At 34.8% G+C, this 26,273-nt stretch overlaps 2 protein-coding genes across 2 annotated transcripts in view; one reads left to right on the top strand and one right to left on the bottom strand.

Moving 5' to 3' along the window:
- LOC144838104 (uncharacterized) overlaps positions 1-20,510 on the top strand; it is a 31,702-nt gene extending 11,192 nt beyond the window's left edge. The window contains exons 6-22 of the mRNA XM_078693463.1: positions 196-306; positions 706-1,044; positions 1,415-1,537; positions 2,159-2,170; positions 3,356-4,244; positions 5,216-5,242; positions 6,967-8,333; positions 8,801-9,526; positions 10,059-10,972; positions 11,421-11,498; positions 11,919-12,180; positions 12,406-12,525; positions 13,466-13,807; positions 15,846-16,082; positions 16,826-16,930; positions 17,633-17,895; positions 18,601-20,510. Coding sequence (XP_078549589.1) covers positions 196-306; positions 706-1,044; positions 1,415-1,537; positions 2,159-2,170; positions 3,356-4,244; positions 5,216-5,242; positions 6,967-8,333; positions 8,801-9,526; positions 10,059-10,972; positions 11,421-11,498; positions 11,919-12,180; positions 12,406-12,525; positions 13,466-13,807; positions 15,846-16,082; positions 16,826-16,930; positions 17,633-17,895; positions 18,601-18,816 — 6,131 coding nt within the window. The 3' untranslated portion in view covers positions 18,817-20,510. The remainder of the gene's footprint in view (positions 1-195; positions 307-705; positions 1,045-1,414; positions 1,538-2,158; positions 2,171-3,355; positions 4,245-5,215; positions 5,243-6,966; positions 8,334-8,800; positions 9,527-10,058; positions 10,973-11,420; positions 11,499-11,918; positions 12,181-12,405; positions 12,526-13,465; positions 13,808-15,845; positions 16,083-16,825; positions 16,931-17,632; positions 17,896-18,600) is intronic.
- Positions 20,511-21,615: 1,105 nt separating this feature from the next.
- On the bottom strand, positions 21,616-24,451 carry LOC144838802 (E3 ubiquitin-protein ligase TRIM71-like). The gene is made up of 2 exons (XM_078694293.1): positions 24,410-24,451; positions 21,616-23,470 (listed from the first exon to the last, which is right to left on the bottom strand). Exon 2 carries the CDS (start codon positions 23,468-23,470, stop codon positions 21,710-21,712), a length of 1,761 nt encoding a protein of 586 aa, XP_078550419.1. The 5' UTR covers positions 24,410-24,451; the 3' UTR covers positions 21,616-21,709.
- Positions 24,452-26,273: the final 1,822 nt, after the last annotated feature.

The raw sequence follows: 26,273 nt of genomic DNA, 5'->3' as shown, positions 1-26,273 counted from the left end.
ATTTACACTACACATATTCTGTTGTTTACTTCCTGCTGTATGTAATCCATATACAGTATACTATAGAGATGCAGATATAATCCCACTATGGGGTATAATTAGTTGACTACTACTATATTTGGAAATATGCAAAATTAAAAACACTACATTTCTGTATTTAATTGTAAGTTTATTTATGGTTTTTTGTTGTTGAAGGAACCTATTGTACCGTTAACATTGATGAATGTGAAGGGATAACATGCAATGATACCTATGTTTGTCGTGACCTCATCAATACGTATGTGTGTGACTGTCCTGACGGAACATGTGAGTACGCTTTTATTTACCCACAAAGGATCCAGTGGCTGTATTTATCAGTCACACTTAAGTTAGATATTTCCCTTAAATATTGTATTAAGTATTTCACTTAACTCAATAAATATTTCCCTTAAATTGTATTCACTTGGGAGATATTTTTATTTAGTGTGAATGGTTAATACAGCCACAGCATCACACTGAAAAAGACCCTCTTATAATAAGCACTACAACTCTACCAACTTTAGGTACCAAAATGTCAAGTTTTCAGGAAATTTGGGTTTTAAGAAAGTATACTATTTTAAAAAGTGTGAAATAATTATTTGATTTTGGTGAATATAAAATCTGGTTTTACGAAAGACTGTAACTGGAGTTAAATAATATTTTGTTGATATTGTCTTTATCTTTTAGTTGAAGAAAAAGATGAGTGTGTTGATTATGACGAATGTTCTAGTAGCCCATGTCAATACAATTCTACATGCTTCAACGGTGACAACCAATACACATGTAATTGTACCGTTGGCTACGAGGGAACAAACTGCGACCAAGATATCAATGAATGTGAATCGAACCCATGCCTTAATGGCGCAGTGTGCGAGGACATGCTAGATATGTATGAGTGTACATGCCTACCAGGATTTGACGGCAACAATTGCAAGGTTGATATCGATGAGTGCGAATCAAGTCCGTGCCAAAATGAAGGTGTATGTGAAGATCTCATAGCTAAATATAATTGTTCTTGTATAGAGGGTAAGCTAGAGGCTTTTTTTGTTTTGACTTTTAATTTCATCCCCTTTAAATTGAGCGTTCCATACCCGGCACTATAACCATTTGACATATATCTTAGCCTGATTCCTTAGGCAAGATGATTTACTCTCATTGCCTCATCCTCATCGGATTGGATGTAAAGCCGTTGGTCCTCTGTGTACTGAATAGTGCACGTTAAAGAACTTAGTATGCTATCCGAAAAGAGTAGGAGATCCTCTCCCGGTGTGCTGATCTGGTAGGCTCTGGCTGCTGTGGGTCCGTGGAGGGCCTAATCCGAATTTCCTCAGTTTCCAGTTAAGCTTGAGGACCAGAATAATACATTTAACATTTAATTATATTCCTTTTCTTGTAGGTTTTGATGGAGAATTTTGTGAGAATGACATTGACGAGTGTCTTTCCATGCCATGTGTGAATGCGACACATTGTGTGGACTCTATCAACAACTACACATGTATCTGTATGCCTGGATTTGTGGGTAAGATCTGCTGGGATAACGTGTTTGGCCCTACTGTATGATAAGGACAGTGCTATGTCACATTCTATCAATACTTTAAGATCTGTCATTGCTTTATTTATTTCTATCTATCAAGAAATCACTTCCACATAATTGTCAAATTATAAACATTTTTAGACTAAAATTCTTTTGCAATTATATAAGGTAATATATACAATCATACTATAGTATTTTCCATTGGTAATCATGCTATAGTGCTTTCAATTGGCAATCATGCTATAGTACTTCAATTGGCAATCATGCTACAGTACTTTCAATTGGCACTCATGCTATAGTACTTTCAATTGGCACTCATGCTATAGTACTTTCAATTGGCAATCATGCTATAGTACTTTCAATTGGCAATCATGCTATAGTACTTTTTATTGGTAATCATGCTATAGCACTTTCCGTTGACAATCATGCTATAGTACTTTCCATGGATAATCATTCTATAGCACTTTCCATCGGTTTAGGTTATTTTCATACATTCAATTTTATCATTGCTGATTTTTATGAGAATGCTATGTTTTTATTCCAAATGTTTAACAATGGTATAACATTTAAAAAGTTTTAAATTATCAATCATTTTTTGTGTTGCAGTGGTATGCAGTTGTGGGTTGTAGTGCTGTGGCATGCTACAAGCTACTTGTTGTCAGGCAGTGTACAGCATGTACGACTAAAGTAGAAGCATGTCAAAAAGCATGGTATCATTTGTATGAGGTTGTGGGGTTTTACCGCATGATATAGGATTGAAAATGTAGCATTGTGCTACAAAATTGCTATATTTGTTTGAGGTGATTCGGCATGGCGCTACAAAATTAAAATAAGTACATATTACAAAGATTATGTACACTACCAGTGCTCTGTTCAACTATCACCTCAATATGCAAATTTGCTACCTGAAATGTGTTGCAGTTCTCTGTCAACCATCACCTAAATATGCAAATTTGCTACCTGAAATGTGTTGCAGTTCTATGTCAACCATCACCTAAATATGCAAATGTGCTACCTGAAATGTGTTACAGTTCTCTGTCAACCATGACCTAAATATGCAAATTTGCTCCCTGAAATGTTACAGTGCTCTGTCAACCATCACCTAAATATGCAAATTTGCTATCTGTCATGTGTTACAGTGCTCTGTCAACCATCACCTATTTACAGGAGTACAGCAAGGGTTAATAAACAAGAAATTAAAACAATGTTTGGACCACTAAAGGTTGCACATTATCATTCATTGTATCTCAGTATCGTTTGATAAAAATATTAAAATCATCTTTCGATTTGACACAATCGTTTGTTTGTTTCATTCTTTTTTTCATAATCAGTTTGTTTTTGAATTTTTCTCTTTATTTTTATTCTATACACTACATGCATACATTCATAAACACCTTCATCTTTCTTTATCAAATATGTTCAAATCAATTTATAAAAGTATAATTCAAGGTTTAACATGCCTATTTTTGAAAAATGTATTATGATAATTAATTGTGCAATTTACTTTACATAAAGAAAGTGTTCAATGAATTTTTGATATATTGTGAATGAAATGTTATAGTTATAATACTTTATAGTTTCAGTACTGGGATTTATGTACAATAAGTTTTTATATTACAGTATGTGTAAAACAGCCTGATGACATAATGGTGGCTTTGCAGCTTGTTGCTTGCTTTTCATTCCAAAGATTCCGGGTTCGAATCCTGGCTATGTTATGCATTTGTTAATGTTACTCTAAACATAGATAACTGATAAAAATGTCATAATTATTGTTGATTCATCAAATTATTATTATATTTGTAGGTGCAACCTGTGCCCAGGAGGTTGATGAATGTGTCTCAAACCCTTGCCAGAATAACGCTACTTGTTTAGATGAAATAAACAGTTTTAGCTGTGTGTGTACTCCAGAATGGATGGGTACCACATGTACTGAGCCATATGATGCGTGTATTGATATTACACCGTGCCAAAATGGAGGGACCTGTTCTACGAAATCACCAGCACCGGAGTACAATTGTACATGTGCTACCGGCTTTAATGGAACGAACTGTGAGAACAACATAGACGATTGCCAGAATGTTGATTGTAATAACGGCACGATATGTTATGATTTGATAAATAATTATGAATGTAAGTGCCCGGTTGGATTCGAGGGTGTACAATGTGCGGACGACATTGATGAATGTGCTTCAAATCCATGTGTTAATGGAGTCTGTAATAATCACATTGGGTTATACAATTGTACATGCACTGCTGGATATGACGGTACCAATTGTACTAATGATATTGATGAATGCGCAAGTAATCCTTGTCAGAATGGTGGTATTTGCCGTAATGAACTTGACATGTTTAAGTGTTTCTGTAGTGATGGTATAACCGGTTCACAATGCGAGGTTGATGTTGACGAATGTAACTCTAACCCATGCGCGAATGGTGCCACATGTAGCGAATCAGACCATGGTACAGTAAACTGCACCTGCGCCCCAGGGTATACCGGGGATCTTTGCATGATAGACATCAACGAATGTGAATCATCGCCGTGCGAGAACGGGGCGACTTGCGAAGACAACATCAATTCATACAATTGTACGTGTGTTCCTGGGTACATCGGCGTCAACTGCGAAACTGAGTATAACGAGTGCGACAGCTCACCTTGTGAAAACAATGGCGTGTGTATAGATTTAGTTAACAAGTAGGTAGCCATCTTACAACTTTCATTTTTAAAATTATTTATATTTTTAACAGCACTTTTGACTTGACACAGGTTTTAAATAAGCACTATTTATTTTGTGTCTTCTAAAGCAAGAATATTACCAAAAAATGTATTGCTATTAAATGTATTGCTGAGGTATGACTTACACCATTTAATTTGGTTTAATTGGGGGGTGGGGGTGGGGTGTCAACTTATACTGAGATACTAATAGTTCTACATGGATTGTGGGTAAAAAGGGTGGGGTGTGCTGTTGCCTGTATATATCACAGTACTTTAAGTGCCCTTTGGTTATGCCTAACTGTAGAGCAAACCTCGTGCACAAGTGTAGGTTGTGTTCACGCCACATTTTCACTCAAATTCACCCATTTTTAGTGCATAATTCAAGTGTGCTTCACTTATTTAAAAGGTTTTCATAGCATAGATTTGCGTGCATATCATCACAACGAAAATGTGTTTTTTTTTTTGTTGCTTTTAATATCTTTTTTATTTATTTACTTTTATTCTTCTATTTAATTCATTTTTAATTAAACAAAAAAACTATCTTAAAATATAAATTGTTTTTTTAAAATTGTTTTTTCAAAATTGGTACATCTATATTTAAATAATAATAATTGAATAATGAATTTAAAAAAAATTTAAAATGGCCCTGGTAAAAAAAACGGCTTAAAAAACCGAAACATGTTAAAATGTATATGGCTGTAATTTTTAAAAATTATGTTTGTTTTTAACTTCAATAAATGTGCTACTACTAACACATTAAATAATAACTCTCCTATATAATAATTAATATTATGAAAACTGTAAAAACATAATAAATGCTTTATAATTGTGGCTGTATATTATTTGGCATAATGGTTAAAATTACTAATAGTTAGGTACTATTTAGATGAACCCTCTACACATCTCTTTTACATATCTCTTCTCCTTTTCTTAACCATCTTTACCTCTAGTACATTATCAGATCAACCATCTTTTGGGTGAGTGCAATACATTTTGAGATTCGTTCTCAACAACGGTAGTTATGCACCTGAGTTGAGGGCAGTTTATCATTTCAAACCGATCATTTTGCATTGCATTTTGTATTCAACGCTTTTGTTTATCCTATCCTTTGTTATTTATTTTTAACTTTTATGTTCCATTTCATTTAGTGTTTATTTTATCTTTTACAGACTGACTTGCATTGTTTTTTCCTAAGGCTCTATCTACACTATCAAATTAGTTTGACAAAAAAAGTGTGATGTGCCCAGATATGGTAGTGATATGCCCAAATATGGTAGTGATATGTTGTTATATCACTACCATTATATATCCATATATGGGCTCATCATATTTTGTTGTCACATAAAGTTTGACATCATCACACTTTATGTGACAAAAAATGTGATGTGGCCATATATGGACATGATGATGTCATATCACTCTCATATTTGGGCATATCACTACCATATTTGGGCACATCACACTCTTTTTGTCAAATTAGTTTGATAAAGTAGATAGTGCTTAATCTAGTGTTGATTTGCTACATTTTTGCATGAGGCTATGTTTTTTTTTATTATATGCAATAAATACTGTGTATTATCAGTGTTTGTCTGCGTTGGCATGTAACCCAGCAAATATTTATGCCATACAATATTTATGAAAATAATTTTGGAGGTACAGGTACTAGTTCATTAGTTCTTTTCATATTTTGTATGTTTTTTTAATACCAAGTTTTATAGGCAAAAGAAGAAATGCCGAAGTAGAAATCATTTTTTTAGATTTACATAGGCATGCATTTGCATATATAATAATAACACTAACAGTGGATTTCAACAAGTTAGTTTGAACTATTAAGAAAGATTATAGAAAGGAAACCCATTTGTCATTTCCTACCTGATTCCCTGTACTGTACCCCCACATACAGTTAATAGGCAAATTCTTTCTCAGTGTCACATATGATCACATGTGCTAATGCTTATGGGCTATGATACAATTGTAACATGTAATATATATGTGACACTGTATTGCAGAATTTGCCAATGATGCTGTCCAAATTATAGATACAGTACCAAGAATTGGTAAAAAATGTATGTGTAAATGAAGATTGATAAAATCAGATTTTGAATAGGCAATTTCGTAATTTTGGTTATCACTTCTGCAGAAAGAAAAAAATAATAATGTTGAATTCAACCAAAATCCTTTGCTTTAAATTACAGTTTTTCAGTGTAATACTTCTTTTCTATCCAATTTTTGTTCAAAGTGAATGACTATTATGGAACATCAAACTGGCATATTTAACAAAAAAAAATTGTTTTCAAGGGGACAATATATCTTTAAGATTTATGTTCTTGGAGCTGAGCAAAATAAACATACATTTCTGACATTTCAATCCACTGCCCCTGGTTGAAAGAAAGCCCTTTGAACACAGAACAGTTTCTGAAAAAATGAATTTTTTATGGTTTTCTTTGATTTTCTTCAATTTTTCCAATACATCATAAAAATAAGATGTGTATAGGGTAGAACCCTTTTAAGGGGATGCCTTCAGGACATAACAAAGTGTCTCCTTAATAGGAGTGTCCCCTGGCCTAGTGTTAAAACATTTGTCCATCTTTTGTTTTGTTGGAAAGTGTCCCTTAATGTGTCTTAGTGGATGGGTTTTATTTATGATTTATGTTAAATATTGAGATGATTTATGGATTGCTAAATTGTTTCTTATTTACAGGTTTGAGTGTAACTGCGACAATACTGGATTCACAGGTACGACCTGTAATATCAACATCAATGAATGCGAGTCATCGCCATGCCAACATGAATCAACTTGCCTCGATCTTATTAACCGATACAACTGTTCCTGTCATCCTGGATATGAAGGTCCAGATTGCGAGGTAGACATTCTTGAATGTGCATCTTCTCCGTGTCAAAACTCAGGCACTTGTTACGAGAGATCGGACCAGACTTTGTACGGTGAGGGTAAACAATTTAATGGAAGCTTTAGCTATGATAATGCAGCTGGATTTTTGTGTATGTGCGTACCTGGCTTCGTCGATGATTTATGCTCAACCAACTTTGATGAGTGCGGATCATCACCATGTCAAAACAGCGCCACCTGTGTTGATTTAGTGAATGAGTATCGATGCGATTGTTCTCCCGGTTACAAAGGTGTTCTCTGTGAGGTGGAAATCGATGAATGTGAGTCGTCACCTTGTGCAGTTGGCAGTACATGTGTGGATCGTGTTGCAGCTTATCAATGTCAATGTGTTGATGGTTACGGAGGTATTAACTGCAATATCGCATTGACTGGTTGCGATGGTCATTCACAATGTTTAAATGATGCTGTATGCATCCCTTACTACGACACAACATTTTTAACGCACAACTTTACCTGTAGTTGCATAGACGGTTACGTTGGCGAGTTTTGTCAGACATATACAGCCGCTTCCTTTGAGGATGGATCGTATCTTGTTGATTCCTCTGTAAATGGAGAAAACACTCTTAACTACACTCTCCAGTTTGCAACAACACTACCTAGTGGTTTGCTCTTGTACACTGAAAGTCAAGGCGGTGGTTACCTTCTTGTAGAACTCTTTGAGGGTCAGATCTTTGTTAAGTATGCCGGAGATAATGAGAATCCTCTTGAGATAAACAACATCAACTCTGGTTTAAATGATGGTAATTTTCACACCGTTGATCTGTCAATCAATAGCACAATTGATGTGACCGTTGCCAGTACACCTGTCTCTAAATCTGTTGTCATCCCAGATGGTTATAGTCGTCTGGTGTTTGGAACTCTCTACATTGGCGGTGTGAACACTTCAATGGAAGCAACTGTCGCAGAGAGATCTCAATCAGATACTGCCTATGTTGGATGTATGCAGGATATTGCCAATAATGATGCTGGGCTGGTATTACCACCAGGAGTCACAGCTAGAAGAAGGAGAAGACAGGCAACCTCCACTGGTCAGGCTGGATGTGATCGTGTTGAGCAGTGCAAAGCTGACACTTGTAGTGGTCAAGGACGGTGCATAGATTTGTGGTGGACATTTAGCTGTGATTGTGATCCCACCTGGACTGGACCAACCTGCAATAACTGTAAGTATCCACTGTAAGGCATTAAATACCCTATCAAACTTTATGTGACAAAAAATGTGCCCATATATGAACATAATGATGTCATACACTACCATATTTGGCCATATCACACTTTTTTTGTCAAACTAGTTTGATAGTGTAGACAGAGCTTTAGAGATACTTTTAAGAATATCTTTTATTGTTTTGAATCAATGTGTACTGTATGTGTCTGATTTATAGGAAACAGTGAAAGTAATTGTCGTAAGTCTAGTTTACCTGTGTAAGGTTTAAATCAACTAAAAACGAGCAGTATATAGGCTTAAATATCATGATCAACAATGTTTACAGAATCAGCTTCAAGTATGGAGTGCCAAACATGTCACAAAATTGTCTGTTACTACACATATTACTGTAGGAAATGTTCCTCCGGTTTTCATAGTAATCTGTAAAACATTATTTTTTAAATATTGTTGAAATTCTGATTTCAGCATTGATACCTGCAACCTTTAGCAACGAACAAACTACTAGCTATGCCGTGTTCACTCAAACAGCCAACATCACAGATTTCACTTCTCTTGAACTCAACTTCAAAACCAGAAAAGCAAGCGGGCTCCTTTTCTATTCCGAGCTTGGTTCCGCTTACATCGCTGTCGAACTTGTAGATGGGAAAGTGACGGTCGCGTCAAGTTTCTCAATCACAATTCAGAGTGTGGACATGTACAATGATGCTATCTACCATTACGTCAACATCTTCAAGGACACTACATCGCTTTCTCTTTCAATTGATTCTGATGTTCATATAAACGCATCTGCAGCGGATGAACCATTATTGTTTTCAACACACTACGTCGGTGGCTTAACCTCTTCTCCGCCTCAAGGTGTGATCAGTGACTTTTTCAAAGGATGCATTGTAGATGTTCGTTACAACGAAATTCACTTTGAGTTTTTCCCAGTCAACATTCCAGATTTCACACTTAATTCTTTGAGCATGTCAGCTAGTTCATCACAAGTTCTTGAAGGCTGTATATCAGATGATACCTGTATATCAGGCCCATGTGCAAACAATGGAACCTGTAGCATAACATTTAATGATTATGAGTGTATGTGTCCTAGGAATTTCAAAGGCAAGAACTGCAGTGAAGAAACGGCATGCTCCATAAGTGGATGTCCTGCGGACACAACTTGTAATGACTTAGATGATGGTGGCATAGAATGTAAGTATATATTCAGTAGAACCCATCTGAAAAGGGCTATGTAAAACATATATCACCCCTTGTTTTTTTTCAAATGAATGTCTATAGTACCCCTGGAAAGAGGTTGGCCATACAGTAGTGTTAAAACATATATTTCCCCATATGTTATACAACTTATAATGACAAAATGTAAATATATACAGTAGGATCCCTATTCAAGACCCAGAAAAGTGTCCTCTTAATATGGATGTCCCCTGTATAGAGGTTGGCCATAGTATGTAAAAAAATATTTCCCCTTGTTTGTTTCACCGGAAAGTAGTGTCCATTGGTGTTCTGTGAATATGGGTTGGCCATACAGTGTTAAAACGTATACTTCTCCTGTTAATTTCGCAGGAAAGTGTCCCCTTAATAGAGGTTTCATATAAACAGGAATGTCGTTTTAATAGGGATGTTAAAAGGGTTCAATTTACTACCAGCTTTGGTAGGTATGGTGAATACAAGAAAAATGGGATTTTTTTAAACAGAATAATGATGATTTTTGTTTATTTTGTAGGTGTTGCCGTTAGAACCTTTGAAATATATAGCAGCATACAGTATGTGAACAATGTTACAAATACAGACCTAACCAGCATGTCGGTACAGTTACGTCTACGCAATCAATACGCACTCCTTCTACACTCTAATAATGGCGATGACTATTTCACTTTTAAAATTTCTGACGGAAAGGCTGTTTTTGATTTCTCAATTTCCGGCAGTAGTGGAACTATAGAAACAAGCAGACAGGTGAATGATGGTTATTGGCATGATGTGCAAGTGGTTTTATCAAACGGCCAGCTGAAAATAGTTATTGATAACGATGATGATGTGGTTGGAAATGTCGCTTTACTGTCGTTTAACGCTGTTATTACAGATTCAGGCAGCTCACCTGTGTATCTCGGTGATGTCAACTTCACCAATACACAGTTCTTTGACAACAATCTTGGATTCGACGGTTGCTTAGAAGCTGTTCGTATTGGCGGCCTCCTCTTACCTTACCTTGAAAAAGACCAATATGACAGTGCAAGCCTTGACCAGTTTACAGTTTATTCAATGAAAGATGTCATTGCTGGTTGTCAAGGAGATTTGGTTTGTGATTCAAACCCTTGTCAAAATGGTGCTACATGCCAAGATATTTGGAATGCGTACACTTGTAATTGCGCCACAGGTTTTGACGGTATTGAGTGTGCTAACAACATTGACGATTGTCTCTCTAGTCCGTGCGTTAATGGTTCGTGCGTGGATGGCGTTAACATGTACGGATGTCAGTGTTTTGGTGGATTTGAAGGTGTCAATTGTGCCATTGATATCAATGAGTGCGATTCTAACCCTTGTTCTGCTAATTCTATCCTGTGTGTAAATATGGTGGATGACTTCTCGTGTATGTGTGCCACAAATTATACTGGAAAGACCTGCAGTGACTTGATCTTGGTAAGTTTTTTTACAAGAAACTCTGGTAACACCATTGGTACACATCATCACTGTTTCCTTTTACTTGGTACTTGCGGTTTTGAGTGAGTGGCCGAGCAGTTCACTGTCATTATGTAGCCATAACATAGGCAAGGGTTCAAGGCTCACTCTCTCCATGGTTCTGGAGGTAAAACAAGTCTTTTCGGATAAGGACTATAAACAGTATGTCCAGTGTACACATCTGGCTCATGTAACTTGAAAGAACCTAGTACATTTTTCAAGACAAGTAGGGGTAACCTTGTTAGGTTACCCTGGTGTACTAGTACATCACAGCCACTGATCATGATCATAATATGGGAGACCAGTCTTTGACTGAAGAGATTACCCAGTATAAATAAATAACAAATTCAAATTCTGTTGAATAGTCTCGTCTTTGTAATAACTTTTTCAATTTTTTTTTCTTCTTTAGGATTTGGTGACATGCGCTGACCAGCCTTGTATGAACGGAGGAACGTGTAGAAATGTAACAAGTACACAGCTAAATATGGTAATGTTTCATTTATTATGTAACACATGTTTAAATTCATGTCATCTGATTCGTTAATATATATACAGTATAAAGTTAAAAAGGAAATGGGAAATTGTACAGACAAAACACAAAATAGAGGAAAATAGCATAAAATAGTGGAAAGTGTCATGTCGCTCCTAGTACTGGTGATAAAACAAGTCTTCTTGAATAAGGATTATATACAGTTATATACACAGTTTGCCTCTATGCAACCCAGTTCATCATTCGAGACAAGTGGGGTGTTACCCTGGTGAACTGGTTCACAAAATAGTCCCTGTATCAGGGTTATTACCACCTAGCTGATAGAACAGTGATTAATTTACTATTTTTAATCCTTGGCCACAGAGCATAAAGACTAAAAATATATAATAATAATGTTTTTATTAAAACTTTATGCAGACTGTTATTGAATGTGAGTGTGCACCTGGCTATGAGGGTGACCGGTGCTCTAGTGAAATTGACTATTGCGTTGGCAATCCGTGTGTCTACGGACAATGCAATTCAAGCATAGATCTATTGACCTACACATGTACTTGCTTCGCCGGGTATGAGGGTGTAAACTGCGACGTTGACATCGATGAATGTGCTAGCGGACCTTGCCAGAATTCTGGGACGTGTGACGACGATTCATTGAACGCTTACGCTTGTACATGTGTTCCAGGTTCGTAATCTTTTTGAAGGTTGTTTGGTAATTAACTAACTTTGATTAACTATGCTGATTTGGCTGCTTGAAAACAGCACACTGTTGCTGTACAGGAATGTAAGGTAGTACATGATCGTAAATGCCAACACCCCTCCTTTTTATTCAACATATCTTCAAGTCTGCAATTACTTAATTTGTATTCTACATTTTTACTGACAATTCTTGTGAAATATTGACTTGTAGGCTATACAGGGCTTAATTGTGAACAAGATATAGACGAATGCTCCAGCAATCCTTGCGTCGCAGGAACATGCTCAGATGCTGTTAACTCATTCACATGTACTTGTGATGAAGGATATACAGGTGGGTATTGCATGAATATTCATATCATATGCAAATTTATCTTGGAACTAACCAATGAAAGCACAATGCACTGTTTTGATTGGTTGATTGATGCTTCTACACATAAGGTGAAGGGTTGTAATGTATTATTCAATATGCAATAAATTATTACTTCTGCTTTAATATTTATATGATAATTTTCAAACAAAAAATTATAAATTATGAAACAAAAACAAAATCATTTAAATTATATCTGTTACCGTTATTATAAATTTTGCAAATAATTTCATAACAATACTATGAATAGTTTTCTCAACAAAGTACATGGAACACCCTGTTTCTTTTAACGTGATTGGCTAGTTTGTGACACAGTTTGACATTAATTGCATGGTTCACTGATTCTGTATCATGGCAACAGAAGTTTTGATGGATATTATGCAACTACTGAAAAAGTGTTTCATCTAGCGCTGAAATTAAAAGCAGCTAAATGAAATTAGGAGAAATTGAAACATTAATTGTAATGCATGATCTGTTGGCACTACAAAGCAAAATAGTTTTCAAACTGGAGCACATACATCTCCATATAAGGAATTGATGAAACAATGTGTCGTAATTGCGATTTATAAGATGAGTTTTGCTAAAGTATTTTATTGTTAGGTTAGAGATTGCAATCAGATTTCATTTCAAATTTCATAATTTTTTTAGAATAATAATTGTTTTTCTCAAAATTTAGAAAGAGGCATAACCCAAATTGAATTTTTTGGATCTAAACTATTTAGTAGAATTTGTTTGCTGAATATTTTTAGCTTGTTTGAAGATGTTTTTATGACTTCCACCACAAATACCGGGAATTACAGTGTTATACGCATTGCATTCAAAATGTTTGATTTGATAGTGTAAAAATGTTGACCTATAACCTCAAGTGAACTTTGGCCCTTGACCTCTGATGTCTTCCCTATAGGTTCCAATTGCAGTCAAGATATAGATGAATGTATTTCAACACAACCATGTCAAAATCTTGCCACTTGCCTTAATACTCCCGGCAATTATAGTTGCGATTGCCCACTTGGTTTTTTTGGTCGACATTGCGATGTTGATCCATGCTTTAACAACCCATGTGCGCAAGGAGGGACATGCTCAGCCGTGTCCATTGATGAAACGCGGTGCATTTGTCCCATGGGCTACCAAGGTGATTACTGCGGCAAGGTGACCTGTGACTCTGTGGATTGCCAAAACGGAGCGGTTTGCAGCTTGGAATACACCACGGCCACGTGGTCTTGCAATTGCAGTCAGTTCTACTCAGGTAGCCCGAGATTGTTCATGTGATTGTTTGTCGATGCTTGCGTTTACGTAATGCACTGCCGCTAACAAGTTGTAAAAGCTTCACGATAACCGCTGTTAACCATCTTGTCTGTCGTGCTGGTAGACGTGGTCGTTTAATATCCACAATACCTATAACCACTACCAGTTGTTACCCATTCCTAACTTGCATGTTTCAGATATTTGGATGTACATTATTTAATTGGAATGGTTTTTTAATTTGTTGTGGATGGCTTCAGTATATAGATCATAATTTCACCGATAACAAATTCTATTTCAATAATATTACTCTGTTACATTCAGTTTTTTTTTTTCTGATTATTTTTATATATGTAAAATTGTTTATTCAGTCAATTTGTATCCCATTTTCGCCATCCTTCTTCACTTCTACCTTAATCAGCATTATTATATTATAATCATTGCATCGTGTTGTAATCATATCACCATGTATATCATCACTATCAATATCTGAAGATATGTTTCTATCCTTTTATATATATCTAACATCCTAGGGTAGACTATTATTAAATAGTTTCTTTTATTATTTTTTCTTGATATTTTAAATAAGGAATGAATTTCTCCTAATCTAATGTATTAACATGCATTATATTGAATTGTATGAGAACACAAGCATAACAATTAGTTGTTCTCGGGTGGAAGTCAAATGCACAATCTTATTTTTTATCGTGTGAAACTTTTTCAACAAATGACTTTTGTTTTGGTATTCCTAATATTAGCAAGCATCCCAATCGAAATAACTCACTTAAGTGTGAACTGTGATCAGTGAATACGGCCACAGGGTTGTAGATTCTCTTTTCAGACTCTTAAGCTCTGTCTACACTATCAAACTAGTTTGATTAAAAAAAGTGTGATGTGCTCAAATATGGTAGGGTGATATGACCACATCATGTCCATATATGGGCGCATATTTTTCTGTCACACATAAAGTTTTGATAGTGTAGACAGAGCTTTATCTCATGTTCGTATCCTTTGTAAGTACCATTGTTTTATCAATTCCTTTTGGTTATTGTATTGAATACAATTATCAAGTCTACACAATTTGTGACTTCAATTTGTATACGTATTTAAGTATTTTAACTTGAATAATATTTGTATTACTGCACGAATTGTGTATGGCACCATGATTTAATAGTCACTCAGTAATCACTCGGTATATTCTACTTTTCAGTCAATATTTTGTTATTAATTTCTACAACAGTACCAATCTATATTTCAATGCCTCAAGCTCTGTCTACACTATCAAACTTTATTGGACAAAAAATGTGATGTGCCCATATATGGACATGATGATGTCATACCACTACCATATTTGGGAACATCACATTTCTTTTGTCAAACTAGTTTGTTAGTGTAGGTATGGCTTTATTACTGCATAGTGTGATTTTATTATATAGTGCATTATTAAAATAGACATTTTAATTGCATATTAATCAGTTTTTAAAAAGATATTTATTGGGTGAATGCTGGCATGAAATCCTAGCATGGTTTAAATGCAGATAAATGTACTTACAGTTAAATTCAGACATATTTAACTGATTGCATACATACTTCAACAGTTAATTTCATTCAATACTAACAATACAGTAATTTTTGTCATCTAGATTCATTTGTTTGTTACTAAACCAAATTATAATATTCTGTTCTAAAACCATAATGTAATGTATAGTCTGTAAAGCTCTGTCTACACTATCAAACTAGTTTGACAAACTAGTGTGATGGAACACAACTAAAGTAAAATGAGTGGATAAACAGAGCAACAATGCTATGACAAAATCTGAATATAAAAAGGCAAAAAGTTAATTCAAAACATAATTGTATGAGTTAGAAAGAGATCCTCTACAGTTAATTCCAGTAAATGGATTCTGTCAAATACAGGAATATTTTGCTTCTATTATTACCAACAAAAATGTGAATTTAGGCCCCTATATTATCAACATTGTGGTAATGATTGTTTTTTGTTTGTTCTAAGCCATATCTCAATTTCTTAAATTGATATTTAGGTGAACTGTGTGACTGGGAAGGTCCTTGTGTGAACGGACCATGCCAGAATGGCGGCACCTGCAACCAACCCACTGGGGATATGCCGGCCAATTATACCTGTGAATGCATGACTGGCTATGAGGGTACCAACTGTGAGACAGAAATTGACTGGTGTGAAACTACTGTTTGTCAGAATGCAGGCATATGCTCCAGTAGCCCCCCTGGCGCCTCTTGCAGTTGCATAGATGGATGGACAGGTAAGATTATCATTGATAACCCCATATATTCAGGAATGTAACTAGTAACAGATGCTTAGAGGGTGTAATGATATTAAGGGAGGGTTGAAACAAAATAAAACAGTACTTTTTTTGGATGGGCACTCAGGCTGCGCAATTAGGCAGAGTGGAAGGCATTAACCCTTTGAAGACGCAAGGTTTCTACCCCAAGTGACAGAGCTATAATAAGGTATTTTTACTAATAGGTTTAGAAAAAATGCAAAATACATTTTTATTACTAACTTTCTGCAATTGTTTGTTTTATTGTTATGTGAAATGTTTTGGCCTTTCGAAAATTGCTTTTTTTTTTTTTGACCTGGGTCAAAGGTCAAATGCTCAAAAAGTGCAATTTAGTGACCCCAAAAAGTCAACCTGTACATATACGGGCCTCGTGTCCTGGGACTGTAAATTACCCCGTATGAGATACGGCCACGTCTTGAAAGTGTTCAAATATAAGGTGGTTAGGGTAGTTTGAAGGTAGATAGGTGCTCAATACAATTACATCCACTGTAATGTTTTACCCTGGTTCAAAAACTAAGTTCAGATCACTGTTAGTGTTATATTTATTTGCCTACTACTTCACTATCAAACAGTAATGCCATATTCGTAAAACCTGACATTTTCCTTGCCAAGTATCCTGGTCTATGTGTTGACTGTACTCAGAAAAAACACACATCGTTTTCTACTACTCCAAGATATTCAACTCCATGTATTTTTTTCCACAGGGGATGTTTGCCAGGTCAACATTGATGAGTGTGACAGTAACCCATGTCAAAATAATGCAGATTGTTTGGATTATGTTAATGGTTATAACTGCTCATGCTCCACAGGTATTGTATATCTTATTTTAATCTTGGAACAGAGGCGGATCCAAGATTTTTAAATAAGAGGGTGGGGAACAGGACAGAGCCTATAAATGGTAAAGTGAACTCAATTGGTTGGGCCCTTGTATCTATCTATGTGTAATAAGTTAAACTTTCTAATTATTTGCTTGTGTGGACTTGAAAGATGTTTAATATAACATTTTGCATTGTTACTGACAATATGATAAAGCTCAGTCTACACTACCAAACTAGTTTGACAAAAAAAAATTTGGTAGTGATACGATGTCATTTTCTCCATATATGGGCACATCACATTTTCTTGTCACATAAAATTTGATGCTAGTGTAGACAGAGCTTTATAGTAGGCAATAGGATCCCAATTCGCCCAGAATAGGGGTGTCCTAAAGGAGAGATTCTACTGTAACGCAAAATGTCACTTATTCACTCTTCTGTATCTTTAAGCAAATTGCATAATTTGTTACAGTATTTAGGCAAATTCTGAGATACAATGCACATGTGTATCATGATCATAAGAATTACAGTATTAGGTTAATTACAGTGGCACATATATATTCTTATAGTACATGTGATGCAGAATCATATAATTTGCATATTTTGTTTGACTTTGATACATTAAGATGAGGTAACTCCATATTAATCTATACAGTATAGAAAGGTGCTATTAAATACAAACATTTTTGTTTTCAGGTTGGCAAGGTACTTTCTGTGATATTGATATTGATGAATGTGTGTTGATGCCATCCCCTTGCGAAAACTCTGGTAATTGCACGAACACAGATGGAAGCTACACATGTTCCTGTCCCTTTGAGTTCATTGGCTCCAATTGTCAGTTTGGCAATCCTTGTATTAGCTCCCCTTGTGAAAACGGAGGTACATGCGACTATGCTGAAGATGGTTTGTCCTACAAGTGCAGCTGTGATTCAAAGTATAATGGGGCATCCTGTGAGAATGTGAGTACTTGTTAATTATTTAGTGGAGCTGTAGCTTGGTGTTTTAAATTGCTTTCCAATCCCAAGGTCCATGGTTCAATCCTGACCAGGGTTGTAACTTACGACTCTTTCAACTCCACTCCCTAAGCCTCAAATGAGACTTAGTTTATAAGCCCGATAAATTATTAGATAGTGTATCCATCCTGTTGGATATGTATGAAATACAATTTTTTATTAAAAACAGATAGAGTTGAGGGTTTAGAACACTTGACTATCATACAGAAAGACCTGGGTTCAATTCCTGATAAGAACAACACCCAGTCCACTCAACTGTGAATAAGTACCCAAAACTACTGTAATACTAGGGAGGATAAGGTGGCCTGCTACATAATGCTTAATACAACAGCTCATTCCCCTACGTTCAGATTGAATACAGGAATACATTACCTATTATAGGTGTTTATGAATATCTTTTGTTCCATTTGATACTACTGTATAAGCATTTTAAACACATACAACATGAGCTACAGTAAAGAAACATGAGCATATAAACCTAATCTTATAAACCAAGGCTTTGTTTTCATTATGAGAATAATGGTAGCACTAATGCTGAGCATGTAAATGACCAGGCTGTAGTAGTGCCACGTAAGCTATCACTTCTGTGATGATGTAAAAATGGGTTAATAACCCATATTCAACTTGTATTGTTTTTATAACATTTTGTAGCTGAAGAGTGAAGACAATACTTGGATAATCGTTGGAGCATCACTCGGAGGAGTCGCATTATTTATCCTGTTAATCATTCTCGTCATCTTCCTCTTATCTGTCAAAAGTAAGCGGCGTTCTCAAGGAACGTACAGTCCAAGTCGGCAAGAAATTACTGGATCACGTGTAGAAATGGATAATATATTAAAATTACCACCAGAAGAACGCCTTATATAAAGTTGACCAGGACTACAATCAGACTTGAGAGGCCATGCCATAAATGCTAGGTTAGACATAGTGCTGGTAGGCAGTACCCCTGATGTATTAGCTTAAGCTGCTGACAGACCTTACACTACAGGAGCTTATGTCAGGCTGATGCCAGGCCTTACTGGTGGTTCTGTCAGGCCTTACATGTGGTTGTGCTAGCCTACTACCAGGCCTTACATGTGGTTCTGCCAGGCCTTACATGTGGTTCTGCTAGACTACTGCCAGGCCTTACATGTGGTTCTGCCAGGCCTTACATGTGGTTCTGCTAGCCTAGTGCCAGGCCTTACATGTGGTTCTGTCAGGCCTTACATGTGGTTGTGCTAGCCTACTACCAGGCCTTACATGTGGTTCTGCCAGGCCTTACATGTGGTTCTGCTAGCCTACTGCCAGGCCTTACATGTGGTTCTGCCAGGCCTTACATGTGGTTCTGCTAGACTACTGCCAGGCCTTACATGTGGTTATGCTAGCCGCCAGCCAGGCCTTACATGTGGTTCTACCCGACCTTACATGGCCTCATGCATGGCTTCTGCCAAGGCTTACATGTAGTAATAGTCGACATTGATTTAATCCAGGTATCACTGATACCAATTAAATGTCAGTCCAGATTTTATTTAGAATAGTGGCTGGCAATATCTTGTTAGTCTGAATGTAGGATGTGTTAACTTCTTCAAACCATTCCTATGCCTAGAGGGCATATTAAACCAAAGATCGCCAGCGTTGAATTGCTACAATATAATACAACAACGCAAAGTGGCTGGCTTGATAGATGCCTTGACGTAGCGAACATATTGTTCGCATATCAAAGAAAACAATTCTGAGGTTTTTTGTTTTGGTTCGGTTAGTACACGGACAGAATTTTGGTAAAGAAATAGTGAGAGACCATAAGAGAGTAGTAATTTTATTTTAAGAAATTTGTAAGAAATATTTGTTGATTTCTAATGAAAAGATAACTATAAAGATGCATTTTTCTTGATTTATTTATTTATACAAATTTGAAATACATTTTGTATTTTGTGTCTTCCAACTATGTGACATTCAATGATAGCGTTCCCATTGTAAATTTGTGAATGTAAATTATATGTATTGTAAATATCATTTTTCTTATATTCATTTTTATTACTTAAAACTTGCACACAATTGTTGAATAATTTGTTGTTCTATTTTATTAATTAGTTCCTATTGTAAATATTCCCTTCTAAATTTGTAATTAAACATATGTATGTTTGTATATGAAAGAAAAAAAAGAATTATAGTACTTTACCTTTATAGATTTTTGAAATGAAAATTATAACCGTAAAACAAATCAAAGATTTGACAACAAACAATTATTATTTGAATAAAATTCAGATACTCATAGATAAAAGTACTAAGTAAAAAAAAATGTACAATGAATATGTTGATAATTCTGTAGTGCCTTCTTATTGTACTAGAAAAATGTACATAGTTAACCAAAGCACTTCGTATTCCATCTATTCCATTTTTAAATTAATTTGATAATTACCAAAAATAGATAGACCACACCTTGACAATAAATCCAAGTACAACGAATTGAAGAACAAAAATGAATTGTGTAAATAATTTTAAATCATATAATAAATAAAGAAATAAGGATTCTAACAAAATCAATAAGGTTATAGGTTATATGAATTATCATGCAATATAACCTAATAATAATAATGGTTATTACCAAATAAACGTTATATACAACATACCTTGGCAATACAAGAGTTTATCCAGTACACAAAATTGAAACGATACACAAAAGAAAAATAAATATTGCATTTTGTATAATATAATTGTCTTTTTTTTTAATCATCGTGCGATGGTATAAATAATTTCATTTAAAAATTTGGTGAAATTATTTATACCATCACACTGATAAACATGCATTATTTGTATACTATTGCACGCCATGTGACCCACAATCGTCCAATCAAATGACAGGAATTCATGTAGGTGTTATATAATAGTAGTTATTACCAAATAAACGTTAAATACAACAAACCTTGACAAATACAAGTGTTTAGCCATTGATACAGTGCACAGAATTGATATATAAATGAAAAATAAATTTTAAATTTTGTATATAATTTTTAATAATTTGATAATAATTAATAACCAGAGAAGTGTTATATTTAGCAAACTTAACTAGCCTTGATTTAAGAACCAGTCCTTTATTATACACCTTGTATTATAGTATGCAAATATGTATGTACTGTACACGTCAAGTTAGTATAGTATAACTTTTATAATGTATACAAAACGAATTCTTAAATGCTACAGCTGAACGCAATGATGTAACTAGAACCTGTTTTCTACTAGGTAAATATATTCCTAAGCTCTGATTGGTTGTAAATTGTTCGTGTCACAAAAGTAGATGAATTACGCATGCGTATAAACCAAAGCTTTCGGTTCGCGCGAATACATTTCTTATAGGCTATAGGCAGATTTCGAATTATTTTCTATTATTTCTTGTTCATAGATTCATTTTATTCTTCATCTATTTTTATTTATATGACGAGCACAATACTTATTATGTTAGTTCTACAATAATTATTTTATTTCTTGTGTATTACTATTATGTACATTATTTTAAAATCAAGAAAAAGTTATTCTGATACTAGTCATGTATAAAAGATTTTAAAAATCAGTGACGAAACATAACAAAAACGGAATAAATCTATTAATTTTAATTTGTTGTCTAACAATCAGCTTAATAGTAAAAAGATTGTTAGTAGGTTTTATGTGAACATTATTTAATAAAGTTAATGTAATACATTTGTAAGTATTTTGTTTCATTTATTATATTAATTTTGTTCATCAACTCTATCGATGCTAAGCCAATGATAATCATGATATGTTATCAATAATTGAATATTTTAACGTTATTCGCTCTGTGATTGGCTACTGCAAGTTGTCTAGGTCTGCTTGAAATAACCGTGATTCCACAAGGAGCATCTAACCCGTCCTCCTCACTACCAATTCGTTTGATCAAATCTCCATTTTTATCGAATACTTGTAGTTTTTGATAACTAGATACTACTAACAGCTCGTCCGGATCCATAGTCACACCGCACGGGTTTATAACTTCGCCGTCCTCGTATCCGAAGCCTACAAGTCGTCTCATAAACCTATCATTTGTATCGAACATTTGTATTCTGTTGTTATCTAAATCTGCGACAATCACGTGACCTTTCTTAGTTAACGTCACATCGATGGGCGTTCTGAAGTTACCGTCGCTCCTCCCTTCAGAACCTATCTTACCGAGTACTTTACCAGTATCAACATTGAATTTATGTACGCAATTATCTTCGCAATCCGCTACGTATAGTGTTCTACTTTCCGTATTTACCGCTAACCCTGACGGATATTTGATGACGTCATTGCCGTATGTTCGGATCTCATTAAAATCGGCATCGCACATTGCAACGATCTTTTGTAAGTGGTCACTGAAAAGAACATGGCCATCTCCCATTTGATGCATTCTGTTGACTTTCACGTCTCTTAGTATTTCGATCGTTTCAACAAATGAACCAGTTTTTGTAATCTTTACAACGTCTCTGCTTTTGCTTGATATAAGTAATGTTCCATCTTTATTTACCAGTACGTCTGCTACTCTGTTATATTTATTGTGTTCTTTCCAGTCTGATATCTTACTGATTGTGTGAACCATTCCTGTTTTTTCAATTTTGATGTTTACTGGCGAACCTTTGATGTGCTCATCACAAGCAGTTATGTTCATCTTCCAATTACCATCCGTATAACATTTTCCTTTGATGCTGTACTCTCCACTTCCATGGTGTTCGATATCAACGGTCGACTCTTCTTCACCAGAAGAATGTGTCAAAGTGGCTGTTAAGAGTCCAGTATTCATGTCAGTTTGGCTTGATATCTTCACGACCACAAGTTGACCTTTCGTGAAAATCATTGGTTCCTCTTTCGTGGAAACTTTGTAAAGATCATTCAATGTTTTTATTTCTCCTATACCTTCTTTACTCATCAGGTTATTTAATTTAGTTGATATAATAAAACTCGGTATAACATTAACCTTGTGAAATGTGTCGTCATCAATCGGCTTTATCACCTTTTCTTGAAGTCCGATGACGTCAGTTTTAACTGACGTCAGCGATTCTTTCTCTTTTGGCCTGTTCTTTATTTTATTAACAGAAGAAAGCAATGTTTTTAATTCACTTTGCTTTTCATCAAGTTCGGTCACCTGACAACCAATCGATTCATTGTTCTTTTTTTCTAAATCATCAAGCTCAGATATTAATTCATTACGTTTTTCCCGAACCCAATCAATTATAGCCTTTTCCTGGATGTCAATAGCTGTTTTGCATAATTTCAAATGAGATTCAAAATTTGATTTGTTTTCAAAGATTGTATCAAATTTTTCTTCCAAATTTTGTTTAATACTTGTTAGTATCTTCAACACCTCATCGGCATTTTGGTTAATTTGCTGTACTGCTTTCTTCATTGGAATTACGTCATGGTTATTTTGATAACAAACTAGAATAGTTTTACATTCTTTACACGCTGATGTCTTGCAAGTTGTGCAGAATATTTCGAATAAGTTGTCCGAGTGCAAAGCACATGTGGTCGGTGTTTGTGGAACGCCAGACATCTGAAAAATAAAGTAAATATATTAGACTTACTCAGAAAGGTGGAATCGGTAATTGTTTTCAATTGATTGGAGTGAAGTTGCTGGAATAGTTTAGTTATTTTGTTTTGAATGGGATTATAAACTGTAGTAGTCCATCATTTCAAAAATAATAATCGATTCTACTAAATGTTTGTTAGGCCTACTATTCAACACAAGGTCACACGTCACCAACACTAATTCAGGAAGGGAGAAGATCAAAGGAAGTCATTTTAAAATTACTAGAAATTTCCAACGTTTATTAAGTAAACAAAACACTAACATTTTTATTTTAACTATTACTATTGCACTTTACACTGTGTAAACAATTGTTTTAAATATATCGTAATAAAAGGGAAAAAAAAGTTATAATCAGGCAATACTATTCCAGATTAAAAATTATGTCTGAGCGAAACAACGGATTCTATTCTTACTGTCATATCAATTCTTTTTTTTCTGTAATGCTCGAAAATTAGTATATTCTCCATTCTCAAATAAATAGAAAAACATGACATACATACCATATTCTATTATTGTTGTTGAAACATTTTTTTATTCAATAACTGACTTCAAGTTGCGTCACTACCTAACTGTTAGGATAAGGAAGAGTGACATTTCTGGGATAAGAGACCTGGAACAATTTCTGTACAAGGTACCATAAGCATTATTTTCATTAAAATCACAGTGGAATTTCCATAGGAGAGCAGAGAAATTGTTTGCCAAAATAATGCTGTCATCATTGCGGTACGGTAAGTGTTCTGAGAGAGAATCGGGATTTGTATGTGACATGTTGGGCAGGAAATTTCAAAACTCAACAGCTTTTTTTGTTTCAGTTTATTCTAATATTTTTTCAGTAACCCTGCTCGGTTTAAATTAACACTAAAACATTCGACTTTGGGATATTGAAAATTAATTTCTACTTACGGTTGTTTCTTTGGTTCTAGTTAATGTTTTTAAATTCTTATAGATTCAGAAGGTTATCTAGTTCAATTATGTGATCTGTGTAGAGAATACGGAAACTTGAAAAGGAAGTGCTTGTTTGGTTATACCATTCTGAACAAGGGAGAAGAAAAATTTATATTGTAGGCCTATTTCCTTATATATATATTCGATTTCCTATTTTAGGAAACCGAATAAATAATTTTCTTTTATGTAAATACAAATAATTGAGGATTTTTAAATCATTCATTTTTTACCATTAAAAGTCTACGCTCTTCAAATAATTGGTGCGCTAGTAGATAGAAGTATCCAGAGCCATATATATAAAGAGTTACGACATTGGATTATAGTCACGTGATATGCAAATCAATTTGTGTCAAACTTGTCTCCGTTAATGCATGTAAAGTATAAGAGCAAGAAAATACTTTAAACTTTTTCTTATATTTAAAAAAATGTAATTGCACATTTTACGGTGAAATATCGATGTGCACAGCGTACATAAGTACTTGCGGTAAAGAATATTGCGCGCGCGTGCGCTAGTACATTATAAAGTTCGATTGATTGATTTTGGAACGAAACATCCCATAACTACGTCCTATTAATAACAATTATGTAATATTTTCAATTCATAATGCATGCTTTGATGACTAAATAAAATAATAAAGTGTCGTGGATATATTTGTTAATATATTGAATAGGGTATGAACAATATTAAAATAATAAAGGCAAATTATTACAAATGAAATGATGAACGAGTCTCTGAAAGTTTGTGTCAAAAACACACAGAGAGTCATACTGTATAAAAAGAGGGGTGAATTTGTGTGTTTTTTGTATTGGTTCATGCTTTGATGTATCCTGACTTACATGTAGGCCCTAGCAATTATTCTTTTGTTATTATAGACACAATATATATATGTTACCAAATTAATACCATTAATAAAATTAATTACTAAAATAAAAACGGAATATAAGCGTTATTTCATAGACAAAAAAATCTAAAAATAATGCATGAACTATAGGAAAACGCTATACAAAAGAGACGCACGCGCCCTCAGCGTGCGAATTCTTTGACACAAAAATGGCTTCTAATTTTCAATGTCGTAACTCTTTATATAATATGGCTCTGGAAGTATCTTGATAGTTTAACGTTGGTGGCGATAATCCGTCACGATTTTCCCATTTTTTAATTCATGCGCGGGTATTTTTGTTTTGATCTAGCCTAGGCCTAGCTAGGCCTATAAATGCATCATATAGGCTTAGTTAACCCATTATATTGATTATGATAATAGTAAAATTGTTATCAAAACTAGCAGTAAGTAGGGCCTCTATCTTTCGTGAATGTATGATGTATTTTACCTTTTGTCAGCTATCGTAGCTAGCTAGCTCCTCTAGGCTCTAGTAGTAGCTCTAGGCCTAGTAGTACTGTAGTAGCCCTAGCCTAGGCCTAGTAGGCCTATCTATATGACTTGTGTGTATCTTTTGTGGGGTTTGTGTAGTGTAGCCAGTGTTAGTGTTAGGCCTGGCCCTACTAGACTACTATTAGCTAGGCTAAGCCGAGCTAGGCCTAGTAGTAGCTAGGCTAGTTTAGGAAGCAGGCTTATTAGATGAGCCAAAGTCATAGCCAGGACTAAACACAACCAATTCACCTTAAAAACTAACTACTAGTTAGGCCTAACACCCAGTAACACAAAGTAGTCTCTTAATATAAATTGGAACAACACAGAACTGTAAACAGAATTTGGTTAATTGTGATTTTATTACTTTTGATTACAGATTTAAAAAAAACAAGAATGTCTCAGTCTACTCCATTGCCATTATTAGAAGATGTTGGTAAAACACAAAATAAAAA

The sequence above is a fragment of the Antedon bifida genome, chromosome 3, assembly GCF_963402885.1.
Source record: "Antedon bifida chromosome 3, ecAntBifi1.1, whole genome shotgun sequence".
Taxonomy (NCBI): domain Eukaryota; kingdom Metazoa; phylum Echinodermata; class Crinoidea; order Comatulida; family Antedonidae; genus Antedon; species Antedon bifida.
This window is presented reverse-complemented; position numbering and strand designations above follow the sequence as displayed.

What these genes read in the sequence shown, in the direction of transcription:
- LOC144838802 (XM_078694293.1), bottom strand. Translation starts at nt 23,470, where the DNA reads ATGTCTGGCGTTCCACAAACACCGACCACATGTGCTTTGCACTCGGAC.